General features: G+C 50.9%; 1 protein-coding gene across 4 annotated transcripts in view; it reads right to left on the reverse strand.

The window, feature by feature from the left end:
- The window catches only part of ssh (Protein phosphatase Slingshot), a 420,346-nt gene that overhangs the window by 66,801 nt on the left and 340,024 nt on the right, over positions 1–13,521 (reverse strand). For all 4 annotated transcript variants that reach the window (XM_065424416.2, XM_065424412.2, XM_065424413.2 and 1 more), the window contains one exon: positions 2,059–2,240. In XM_065424416.2, coding sequence (XP_065280488.1) covers positions 2,059–2,240 — 182 coding nt within the window. The remainder of the gene's footprint in view (positions 1–2,058; positions 2,241–13,521) is intronic.

Consider the following 13,521-nt stretch of genomic DNA (forward strand, 5'->3'; position numbering starts at 1 on the left):
GGCGCCCGTGCGAGTGTACGTCACATTGGGCTCAGAGGGTCACTCCTTGGGATCCAATTGCCCGAGAGATTATTTGTCTGCGGTATTGCCTTCCCGGTCTGCAACTGCCTTCACGAAGGCGGATGGCGGGATTGCTGCCAGGGCTTCACGGTGCATTACAGCAGTCTTGCCTCGGGACTCACGTTACTTGGAACAGTGCCAGGCACTCGCTACACTTTCGGGAAGAGTCAAGCAGTGAATAGCTCCAGATGTGTCGCATGAGGTGGGGGACGCCAACTTGTTTGGACGTGCCGCATCTCAGGAACATGGTAGATCTGCTTCGGCGTTCCTTACTTTGGTGCGGCGCGATTCGATGTGGTCTGGTGAACTCGAAGGAGGCTAAGGAAAAGGTCCCGCATCTAACACCGACAACTCCTACAACTGTATGCCAGCGGTGGGTTCGTCCGACAACCCTAATAACAGTAAAAGAGGCGATTGTAGGCAAAAGAAGCGGTGCTACTGCGACCTCAATGTCAACAGCCTGAAGGAAGACTCACTGCCATAAGTTGTTCGTACACATGAATGTCGTCCTGCTACTCCAGCATAGAACATATGCACGTGCCCTAAGAAATAACATCGTGGCTGAAACCATCGTAGATATGATTATCAAAGTCAGCGATAGCTTCCTTGCGCGACTCCACTGCCCGCCTCCATGCTATCCCGTGACCCACGACACACGTTGCATGGGCACATCAGCCGACACACTAAGGCGTCACCACGCTAAGCAAACGCGCGAAAAAAGTTCTGGTTATTGCAATGTCGAGCTACTACCGAAAACGTAGAAAACATGAGCGCGCGAGACATGCAACATTGTCGTGCGGTCACCAGGCAACTATACGCCAAAAATGCCCACAGAACATGCATGGGGTACAGCACTGTCACTCACGTATCAACGAGTTATATCTACAATAATGAGCTGCAAGTTTGAATAGGCGTGAAAAACTGCTACAAGTTAGATATTTTCCATGTCTTGAATAAGTTCTACAGCAAGAGACCTTCAAGCGAAGCGTGTTTTCATTGCGATTGAAAGCAATTAATACTTGTTGTAAACGAAAGTACGGTTTTAATTTACAGTGCTCATAACATTCTGCATTTTGTAACATTATTACTTTGGAACAAATGTTACATCATTTTGCAAAGCTATCAAATTTGCAAAAATAATTGAGCAAACTGCAGATTTCCCAGGCATTTGGTTTCCCAGGCATTTGGTTTCCCAGGCTTGCTAGCACATGGAAGGGTCGAGTTTTAGAATGATTTCGATTCTGTATACCACCTGCAATAGCCTCCTGGCAAGATCAGGTGGCTAGTTCCTCCAATCAGGACAAATGTTCCTTCAATTGCGACTTCCTGGGGAAACCGTACGGGGTTTCCTTTGTAGCGTCGAGCTAACGAGGATATTTCCCCAAGATGATGATGATGATACGCGCATTCCCTTTGAAACAAGGCGGTAGCACACACAAAAATTTTTGCACCTTTAAGTGTGCTGGTTTGTCCCATGGCTTAGCCTTGAGGGGAAAACTCGAATCGCTGATGGGAGACAAATGCAAGTTTTATTTTCTGATGACTTTTTGTGGAAAGTCAATGTGACGGATGCACAGGAGGACTACACTAACACTGCAGGAAACAACCTTTCATTGCTCTATCAAACTGTCTAGTCAATGTTTCAGTGCGCACCGAACACGTGTCGTCAGAAACGGTACAGTTTTCAACTACGGCTTTTCTCAGAACAGCTTTAGTTCGAACACGCTGTCGCGCATAGGAGAAAAAAAAAAGGGGGGGGGGGAAGCCTTAAAGTTAGTGGTGCCAACCATAGCCCAAACCAGCAGCTCTAGGAGTTAACCTTACTTAATGTGCATGGCACCAAACTCCTCGTTTTAACCTGCCTCCTCTACATGAACATTGAAACGCTTTTAATGTGTCAATCCTACATTACACACAGCAGAAAGATTCGCATCCTTTCGCGTGCCTCGTACGCCGCAACAACCAGCAACTGGTAGGCAACGTGCCGCCCGTACGTACCCGTCCCCGTCGAGTGTGATGCGGGCGTCGGCCCAGACGGGAATGACGAGCCCGATGGTGGTGCGCGAATTGCAGTCGATGCCCAGCAGGCAGGCCTCCTCGGCGCCCAGGGAGCCCGTCCGGGAAACCACGACCAGGTAGCGGGTGCGACCCGCCGGGTGGGCGCTCTCCAGCTTCACCGCCTGCGTCGGAACACGCCCACACTTAGGACAACTCGGGTCGGCGCGACGAGTGGCAACGCTATGGCGAGATCAAACGGGGGGGACCAGCGGCAGTATTTTCAAGCATTTACACGCACGATGTAGACAGGAGCAAGATCCGTGCGCCAGTTCCTTTGAATGTGCTTCCCCATGCACCGAGCAGAAGATGGCGCCATCAAGTACTTATAATTACAGTACAGTAATTACCAATAAAGTAACGGGCAATCGTTATTATAAAATTTTTTTAAGGGGTGCTGAAGTTAAGTTCTTTCACGGTAAAAAAAAAAATTCTTTTTCTTCTTCCTTAATAGAGTGAATTAGCGAAAGCTACTTAGCAACCTGTTTGTTAGTGCTAAGTTTTTGTTTGTATTTTTTTTCCCAGTAAGTGTAACGCGTGATTTTGATACTTATTCTATAACTTAACGGAATGAAATGAGCATAGCATGAATCCACTGGTAGCCTATTGTTCCACGCCGAAATAGATTCCTGCTTTAAAAGGCTAGCCTCACGTGTTACCGTGTATGTGCTAAATAAACGAGTACCAGGTCGCGGGCTGGTATCGCGCTGCTCTGCACAACAGGGAGCGGAAATCGTGGCGCTCGCGTCAGCGTCGTCCCACGCAGGCACGCTATACGCTAGAAGTAGGCAAACAGCATTCAGAAATTGTGCTAAGCTTATAGGCTGTACACGATTTGCCGACGTATACACGGATTTCCAGGAGAGAAACACGAGAGCACGGCTGAAACGCAACAACCCCAATAAAAGAAGCTATTGCTGGGAGGAAACATTGCGGCTGCAGGCTCTAATCAGCGTTCTTCAAAGACAGTGCTTCGACAGAGCAAGCTGCGGTCGGTGCCAGCCAACGCGATCGTGCTTGTGCAGTGAAATGAGCAATGAACGAGCGCACTTGCCGAAGGACGAAAACAAGCATTGCGCAACAAGAAATCAAGGACAAAATTAAGGATTCAGAGCACAGGACAGGCGCTATAGTTACCGCTGGTCCTGTGCACTGCATCTTCACTGTTGCGCCGTATTTACCAGTTCTTCGGCACGAACCAGCTCACCTAAGAGAAAACGCTTCGCTGTGGACTTGCCGGCTCACTGTCTCGGATGCGGGTGGTGAGCAGCTAGCAACACAGTTCTGAGCAATGAAGATTTTAGACCGAAGCGAGTGTGCTGTACCATGTGGCCAACCAGACGCGGGGTGAGGGGGGGCATCACACGAAATTCAAGCGCGATCAGCTTCTTGAACCACACATTGTTAATCTTTCCTCACTGAGAGATGTGGTGTCCTTTCCGCGTATGCCGAATGTGTATTGTTAAGAATGGCGAGCTGCCAAACAAGATTGCCACACAGTTACGACAGGGCGACACGACGCGCATCTCCCCCTCACCGTCGCTGCAGCTGGGAGGCGTTCGAAGAAGCGGCCTTTGTGGTGAAATCCGCCTCCTTCCTCCAGCCCCTTCGACATTGTGACGGAACTAGTTCGGTGTATGAACAATGATTCCGGAGTTCCCCAACGCGGAGCTGATTTGACACGCATGGACAAGCTGCCGCGGGAACGACGTATTTTTGTGCTTCTCACGCCTCGGCGTGGCGCAGAACAACGAGCGACCCTCGATCGGCACCGATAATTCCCGGAACGGCAACCCTCCAACGCCGTCGTTTGGGCTTCGGAATGTGTGTGCCTTTGTGTCTGTAAACTGATCTGCAGAGCAGCGGCGAGTTGGTGATGAGTAAACGAACAGTCGCCGCGTCGTATGACCGGCGGATCGAGTGTATAAATACTGTGGTTGTGCGAATGCTGAGGACACTTCTCTTGAGCAGTCATGTTAGACTGAGACACTTTTCTCAAGCAGTCATGTTAGACTGATTTAATTTCTGTAAATAAACCCTTTTTCCTCGTTCTCGATGAGAAACAGTTCTTCACTTCATCAACGATCTCAGCGTAAATAAGTTGGACGACGGCATGGGCCAGCTACCTTCGAATTCATGCCGTACTCCAACCTTGGCAAAGGACCACGGACGATGGGATTGAGCCCCCAATCCTGACAGTATGCGTAAATGTACGTTTCTAAAAAATAAATTTCAAGTGGCATACAGAAGCGCTTGTTCTATCTATTCTCTGCCAGTTTTGGTATCTTGTAGTACTAAGAATGCGTATGTGGGTCTCAACAGCCAAGTAGCTTAACAGGGGGCACTATTAAGAAAAGCGCGTGTAAGTCGTATCCATGCGCCCTTGACCATCGGGACGTCTTGCTGTGCAGACTCGAACTCCAAAGTACGCCGCGTATACTACGTTCGAGGCCGAATCACTGTCCAAAATTATTGTCCCGCACATCGCACTGTCCAGTCACGCCTCCGTCCACGCTATGTGAATTACCCGTTGAATTCTATTTAAACATCTATACCCACCCGAATTTAGATTATTATTTTGCGGGTTGGCTTTTCACCACCATTATGTTATCATCGTCACGGAACAGCGATCGCCCATCACAAGAAGCATGTCTTTCGACGCCAGCAAGCACTTTCAAAGTTAGAGCAACGTTGTGTGCCTTAAGCACAAACATCGTGGTTCGCTTAGAAATCGCTTTATCAGTTCTCGGTGATGCGTCGGCACGAATATGGCGAAACAGGCCTCTGTATAGGTGTTCTTTGCAAACTTGCAAGCAGTGTTTCAGGTCGATTGGCTGACGAGATACAAAGTCCCAAAGCTACGCAGCGCCGATCATAGACGTCGCAGAACATTGCACTGGATCAGCAGAATTCCTTTAGGCGCGTACAATGTTCGGCACACGAGTTTTTTCAGTCCACCACGCTGTAGAATGCGACGATGGCCGAAAGTAAAACCCGCGGCCTGGTTCTCGGCATCAGAAAGCCGCATCCAAATATAAGTCGACGTGATCGGTGAGTGGGCCCGCGCACTATCTGCCGCAATGGGTTCAAATTTAGCGACTGTGGCCAGCACGTACTGTTAGATATGGAGCTGTTTCCTGCGCCTACTTCGAGTTCCCCCAGACCACATCGAATCGCAGCACAGCTAATTGAGAAGCGCAGAAACGCGGAAAGCACATTCCAGAGGAGCGCTCGAGCAAACAAGTTGAAGGCCGCAAGTTCACGTGCAAACAAGTTCGTACGCCAGCGGTAGCTATTCACTGCTTGACTCTTCCAGAAAGCGAAGGGATAGCCCGGCACTGTTGGAAGTAAAGTGGGTTCCAAACCAAGACGGCGGTATTGTGCCGGGACGGCCTGACGGCGGTAATGCGCCGTGACAGCCGGACGGCTGTGATGTACCGGGAAGGCCCAAGCGTCCCCCTTCTTCGCCTTTGAAGAAGGCATTTGCCACCACAGCGGGGTCGTACCGCCGGGAGTAGATGGGCCCTCGGACAATGGGGCCAAAGCGTCCCCCTTCTCCGCCTTTGAAGAGCGCATTGCAAGTCTGCAAGGCAAGACCGCAGAGAGCCGCCGGGTGTGACACCGCGACACGGGCGCCAACCATTGGCCGAAAATGGCGTCATCTGAGCGGACTCTCCCATTGGCCGAACATGACGCGACTTCCAGTCCTCGAAGGGTTTAAAAGAAGCATTCCAGAGAGACCAGAGCATTCCCTGATTCACCTCTCTCGAACTTCTTGCCGCGGGCCGCAGCGTCCGAGTTGCTGCCGGCCCGTAATGACTGTACGACTGTTACTTGACTCTCACCTCTCTGTATATAATGTAAAATAAATCCTCCAAGTTTGTTTTCATCTCGAAGTCCGTCCTCAACCCCTACAGTACGCACATACGGTACACGATGCCCATTTCGCCAATACACGGTTCTTCTGGCCTCGACGAAATCGAAAGCACCCACAAATTAGTCCATCACGGTCAAATATAGAGCCACCATATACAGCGATATGACCGAGATGGTCGGGAACTTCTGGCATGCGAACTTTTGAGACAGACAATACCTGAATACCCCGGTCAAGCGGGCAAGTTAAGTGCACTTACGGGGAGTGCACTTCGGGACCTTGAATGACGCTTTAGGCTACGCGGTGCTAAAAGGCAGAACAGAGCACACTCGCAGTGAAGAAAAATTGGCAACAGACTAAGATCGGATTTTTTGAAGATGTAGATTAAAAAGAAAAAAAAAACTCCTAGAAAGTGATTGTGTTAAGTCGTATTATAAATAAGAACACACTTCAATATTTTTTCAACAAGAATGAAAATATAGCTAATCCATAACAACATTGTAACGTGAGACGAGGCGGCATTTGATCGTGCTAGAACAGAATATGAGCAAGTTCTGTTCTGATTGTTTTGTTAAAGGCTGTTCAACTAAAATGAACTTAAGTGACCTTTTTTTTATGCATTACATGTTGTACCATTTAAACCGCTGGCTGCGAGGCTACGCACTCAGCAAGCAAAGTGCGTTCCGTGAACGCCCTCGATCCGACCGGAGTGCACTGTTCTGCAACTGACACTGCACTTGCGACGTTTAGATTTGGCAAAGTGTACTGAAACCGAGGGACACTCTCCATAACTATACTTGCCCGCTAGACAAGGGTGTTACTTCGTTGGTTTTTCCGGGTTTTCGCCGACCCTCAAAGGACGCAGTCTATGCTCGGTCGTAAACAAGCTTTTCTTATTTTATTTTTAAAGACTTTTTATGCAGTACAAGTACGTTATCAAAGCGTAAGCGTTTGTTACACGATGTTCTCGTGCATCTACAAGTGCACTTACTACATGCGTTCTCTTGAGTGCCGGCCTCTCGCATGGAGCGCAGACAGGTCGGCGTGTGATGAATTTTCCACGGGCCGTTACTCGAGCACATAAGCATATCGCTTCCACATAACGCTTTCTCTGCATGCACAAGCTTTCCCCTACGCCTGCCGGAGGCTGCGGCGCGAGAGGAAAATCAACACAGTGCTGCCACTGGATCGACAAAACAGCGCCCGTCCACGAGCACGTACCGAACTCGTACGCGATTTGCGGTAACGAGGAAAGCGTTCTTTAAAACCGCACTCAAATCGCTTTTCAGCAAACGGGCCTTCGGTTTCCTTTGCGACGCTTCGAATCAAAAGCGTTTAAACTCAGGGAGGAAACGTTGCGGCGAGTACAGTCGCAGGCGTAACTAAAATACGGAAGTCACGAAGCGCTCAGCCTAAATCCTCGGTGACGCGGCAGCAACGCAAATGGTAACTGGCACTGCGCGCGTCTCTTAACAAATGCAAAAAGACGATGAAATAATACCCCATTACGAACGCATTTGCTCGGACTGCCGGTTTACGTCAGTCGTTTTAAATCTCCGTAAGTTTCAAAACTGGCCTACCCGCCTACTCCCTTTCTGTCGGAAACGTGCAATTATTCGCCCTTCCGTTCGGCAGTGCCTGGAGCAGCAAGGAAAACGGGCAAAGAAAACGCGCGCGGCAGGAACAGTTCGCGGCGCCCGCTGAGTCATTCCAAACGTGCAGCTCCAGGGCGAAATCCGCGGTTTCAGGCGGAAACCGCGTGCGTGAGCCTCGAAGGCTTCCTTTATTTCTTTCGCTCAGGAGCTGGGAGCTCATCGTACCGGAACAGACGCGCGCTCTACCGCGTCGCCTGCGCATTTCCGCGCTCGAAACACCGACCAAGCAGCGGCCGACTGCTCTGCTCGTGCGGCACGGTGCACGTGCGGGCGACGGAGGAGCGCACGCTTGCCATAAGACGCGTTCGAACAGCTGAGCTGAATAAAAAAACTAGGGACTAAAATAAAGCCGGACAAGGACGTCGTCGTGGTAACTTCCGCAGTACTACGTTTTTAAGCGCAGCTGTTCAAGCTATTCATATACATATAGTTGAACCAAGTGGTGCACTTAAATACGTCCTCATGCACACTCGTCCCTCCCGAAGTACCGCGATTCTACGTGCAGCAATGTCCCCTGTGCAGCGGAAACCGTTTTCCTCCATGGCGACGTTTCTGAAGAAATCACCATACAGTTACAATTATACGACGACTACGATAATAATAATAATAATAATAATAATAATAATAATAATAATAAAGTCGAATGCTTTACGTGCCAGAACCACGATCTGATTTGGAAGCACACCGTACTGAAAGACTGGATTGACTCTGGTCACCTGCGTTTGTTCAACGTGCACGTGAAAGCACACGAGCGCTTTTCGCACTTCGTCTCCATCGAAATGCTGCCGCTGCGGACGGGATCGAACCCGCGCGCTCGAGCTCAGCAGCGCAACGTCATGGCCCCCGAAATATCGCGGCGGGCGAAAAGGCGACTACGTGACACCGGCAGACCAATCTCGGCGTCGCACCTATTAACTTCTCCAAAACTTCTTGCACTACACGGGCGAAGCTATACATGCGAAAACGAAGATGCCAAGTACAGCTACTGACGCGACACAGAGAGCACTCGGGAATGGGGAGAGGACGTCTTTGTGCTAAGCACTTCACGCGGAACTCTCGGACAAATGCTGCCCCCAATACATGTACTCAACTTCAGTGTTCACTATACGCACTCGCCGCTGACTCTAACGGCCCGCTGAGGTGCAAGTTTTGCCAGCCAGTTGCGACAGCGGCGTCAACTTTTCTTGGAAAGCCACCGTTACGCTCTAGCCTCGGCGCCGTTGTGACTAAACGCGATCGGCGGACCAACTATTGTTACTGAACCCGCCACCGCTGTTAGGAATGGCCGTACGGGGTGACAACGTGCCAGCTATTTCAGCCCGCTGCACGTGTTCCTATCCAACCGGACGGGGCGCACTTCAGAGAACTGCGAATAAACCGGCAGCCACGTGGCGCGGGGTCAGCTCAGGAATGTGGTACTCGGCCGCGCCACCCGGGACTAAGCAGAGTTCTACGAAGCCCTCTGACGTCGGCTCCGGACCTTTACACCTGTGTGTGTGTCCAACACGAGTATGTGGGGCCGCCTCCTCCAAAAGGGCGGGTCATCTTCGGTGACGTCGAACGATGACTGGACGAACGTTTCCGTCCACTGGGAATCAAGGGGGGGACCAAGTGCTTATAAGCAGCGTTTGCCGGCTGCTAGAGCGTGCTCGTCGTCGGGAGCTGAGTGCGCGTTGTCAAGCTAGAAATGTATTAGTGAGCTGTGTTCTCGTAATCTGTTTGCTGTATGTTAGTCTTGCGGGCTCCATATGGGAGTCACGCTAGACTACCAATGTATCTTGTTCAAAATGTAAATATTGCCATTAAACCCTGCTCGCCCAGCCCTGTCGTCCCAAGGTCATCCCTACAACTACGACCGCTCCAATCTTACACCGCCAACCTGATCTGCTATGAGCGGGGGAGTTGCCGAGGGAACGTCTCCGGAGGCCCCTACCCACGCTACGTTCAAGACGCAACACAATAGACAACCGGCGGCCTCGCTGCGGGGGCCAGCTGGGGGAATCGGATGTACCATTCCTGACATCAGCTCGGAACGAGTTCGGTGGGCGAGCAATGGTTCCGGAGCTCTCCAGCGCGGACCTGATCTGATACGCATGAACAAGCTGCCGCGGGAAAGCCGTTTTTTGGTGCTTCCCAGGCCTCGACCAGGCACCAGACAACGAGCTACCCACGATTGGCGCCGATACTTCCCGGAACGGCACCCCTCCAACGCCGGCGTCGGGCATCGGAATGTGTGTGCCTTTGTGTACGTAAACTGTTCTGCGGAGCGGCGGCAAGTTGGCGATGAGTAAACGAACAGTCGCCGCCTCGTATGGCCGGCGGACCGAGTGTATAAAAACTGCTGTTGTACGAATGCTGGACACACTTCTCTCGTGCAGTCATGTTGGACTGACGCTCTATTTCTCAAGCAGTCATGTTAGACTGATTTATTTCTGTAAATAAACCCATATTCCTCGTTTTCGATGAGAAGCAGTTCTTCACTTCATCAAAGTCCTCAGCGTAAATAAGTTGGACGACGGCATGGGCCAGCTACCTTCGAATTCATGCCGTACTCCAATCTTGGCGAAGGACCACGGGCGATGGGATTGAGCCCCCAATCCTGACAGTGTGTAAGCCCTCGTCTAGGGTGCCTGGTCGAACGTTTCCCTCACCTTGGGACCGAGTGTTTATAAACCGCTGTTGTGCGGCTGCTCAGTGCACTTTCTCTCACAGTCATGCTAGACTGATGAACTGCAACGCCCTGATGTAGATGGTATAAATAAACCCATATTCCTCGTTCTCGCCGAGAAGCAGTCGTTCCCTTCAACAACGTCCTCAGCGTCGATAAGTTGGACGACGGCATGGGCCAGCTGCCATCTAATTCATGCCTGACTCCAATCTTGACAACTGGTTACGAACGGTGGGATTGACCTCCCAATCCTTACACGGCTTCGCGAGCTCAATCTAAAATATGAGTGAAAACAATTTAATAACATATCCCTACAATTAAAACAATATTCCTTCAGTGCTCTACACGCGCTTCCTCAAACCAATAGGTACAAATAGCCAGCACGCTTTTCTAGCGCACTATCGAGTGCATTCGGAAGCGCTGGCACAAAATGGTCACTGCATGATATAGCAAGCGATAGGCGGCATGCGCTAAGGTTGCGGGGTACATTCACATGAAAAGGAAGCAGTGCCCGAAATAAATCACACAAGAGGCGGCCGACCGATAAGCAAAAAACGGGTCGTTACGGTATGGGCGATCTTAACGGCCGACAACGCATCCCCAACCAGAGTTTCATGCAATAATTACTGGAGGAAACTGTGGCGCCAGTGTCTACGCCAGCTGCAAGCAGGGCAAGTTCGGCCAGCGTGGAAATGATGGCTATTAAATGGATTTGCCTAAACTTCATCCTTCTGGCTTTAAATGGCTTGGTAACTTTGCAAAGTGATCATTTCTTAAAGAAAGCACTGCGTTACACATAGCTCAGTAAGCATTATTGAAATTATCCGACGGCAGGATTCGAACACAGGACCACTAGCACAGAGGCCAGATATCGAACTCGTTACGCCATGGACGCATGCATCGACAGGCGGGACCAATGAAATCGGCGATTATTCGCGTTGCTTGCATTAGCTTTCGCATTAAAAAGTATAAATTGCTTCGAAATTCCGGCCAATTTAGGCCCAGATAAAGCGTAATAAACGAAGCCACAAGAACGTCTGCAGCCCCAAGCCCGAACATGAAACAAATCCATGCACTACCCATCATTCCCATGGCGGCTGAACGATCGCGGCGGCAGAGTTCCCCATATTAATCGCAGGGAGAAACACTGCGGCGTCAACAGCCCACGCAGCCGAACGCAAGTGTCCATCGAAATGCACTGTGCCAAACTGCTTACATTTGGGACGAAGTAGCGGAGAGCTTCACGTTAATTTCGTCTGCGCGGTCCTTCGAAGCGCACGAAAGCAACGATATACAGGAGTGTTTCTTGCGCGTCAAAATGTGGCCGCCACCATGCATTATCGGAAAAAAGTAGAGCGCAGCTATATGAACGACGCGACATGAAGACACGAGCAAGCGCTGTCAATGCAGCTGCGAACGCGCGTCGAAGTGCGGCCACGCGTGCGCGCGTACAAAAACGCGCTCGACTTGCACGAACTGCGCGCACACGCGCCGGGCTCGCGCGACCTTCCTTCGACCAGGTGCCGCAAGCGCCAGCGCTGCTCACCGACCGAGGCAGAGCGCCGATCCGCAGTTTGGCCGGCCGCTCAAAGCGCGCGCTTCGGTAGAACCTTTCTTTTTCCCATGCAGCCCTTATCATACAGCTGCCTGGCATGCTTTGTTACATACTTGCCACTAAGAGGGCACACCTTTCTATGTGTGTTCTTTAAGCGGCAAATGCGTGTTAAAGCAGGCGGGAACACGTGGCTTCTAGTTCCTCTCCTGTTGTTGTTGTTGTTGTTGTTATTACTATTATTATTATTATTTTGCAAAGGAAAGGTACAATGACCGTCTGGCTTCGGAAACATGCCTGCTATCGTGTATTCGCTCAACGTGAACAGTCCGAGAGGTTCTGTAGCCCACCGATCACGAACGCACCGTGAATGGCACCACGTGACGCATATGCACGCTAATGGAAAAAATTTACGGGTTCTTTACTCAACTGAAGTAAAAGAGCAACCCCAGCCACATTAAGCGGATCGGTTGAGAAACATTAAAACGACATTGCAATTTAGACCAATGGTGTTGTCACCACAAAGATTGAAACTAAAGTAAATGAAAACAGCAAACGAGTTTCGGTTTTCCATTATTGCTAGCCAAGCCTCCCTCCACTCGCAAAGTGATTGACCTGTTTGCAATTCCGAAAACGTGACCTACAGCTGGACGGTGTATCTCATAGTGCGACCGCGCCTTGTTCTTAAGGGTTGACACCGTAGATAATGCCGCAGCGTTTCCAATTTATAAACAAACGTGCCACCATATTCGGCTCCGATTTATAGACTTTGGGCAGTCGTTTGGAAGCGACACGACAAGATATGCCTAAGTTGTCAGCCTATATTCCTCGTCATACATTTACCTTGAAGGATACACCAACACAAGCGAACTGCCAACAAGCGTTTCTTGATCAGCGTGGTATCGCGCCGCAAACGAGAACTGCGCGCTGTGCAACACTGTTGGCCGCTGTGATGGAACAAGGGCTGGGCGCATGTAAAGGAACTGCAGCGAAATATACGGCACGCGATTCGAACAAGCCGCGTCAAGCTCCAAGTATTCGCCCACGTTCTCAGTTTTCATCAGCGAACGAGCCTCCACGTCTTCGACAGCACAGCGATTGTTGAGATATACGACACGTTGGGCGCGTTCACACACAAGAAGGCCGCACAGGTGTTATTCCTCGTGGCGCGGCCGCCTATTCGCAACGCGAGCTTCGGCAAACAGGAGAATCGGGCCGAGACTGCATTCAACGCCCCCGCACGGGCGCCGTTCGCTTAATCCAGGCGTGTTCTCACCCGCCCACGCACGCACTGCGTGCCGGCGTGCGCGACACCGGCGGTTAAGCTACACATTTCCCAAGCATTCTATCAACTGCGGGAGAAGGGATACGCGGAACAGGGAGGAGGGAGGGGAAAGGAGTTCAGGAGGCAAACTTTGTTACGCACCGCCTCTTCACTGACCGAGCGCACAATGGAGAGAGCATGCACTGGGTCACTCTGGGGCGCCGCAACCGTTGGGGAACAAGCGCGGCTCCGCACCTTTGCGTGGTGTGCCGAAGCGTTGAGGGTAATGAGATTATTACGAGCGCGGCCCTATAAGGCGTCGCACGAGACTTGCTACCAGTTCGAGACACCGGCATACGGTTCGATTGCGCTCAATTACGCACGACGCTGCAG

This window comes from Dermacentor albipictus, chromosome 2 (genome assembly GCF_038994185.2).
Source record: "Dermacentor albipictus isolate Rhodes 1998 colony chromosome 2, USDA_Dalb.pri_finalv2, whole genome shotgun sequence".
In the NCBI taxonomy this organism is placed as follows: domain Eukaryota; kingdom Metazoa; phylum Arthropoda; class Arachnida; order Ixodida; family Ixodidae; genus Dermacentor; species Dermacentor albipictus.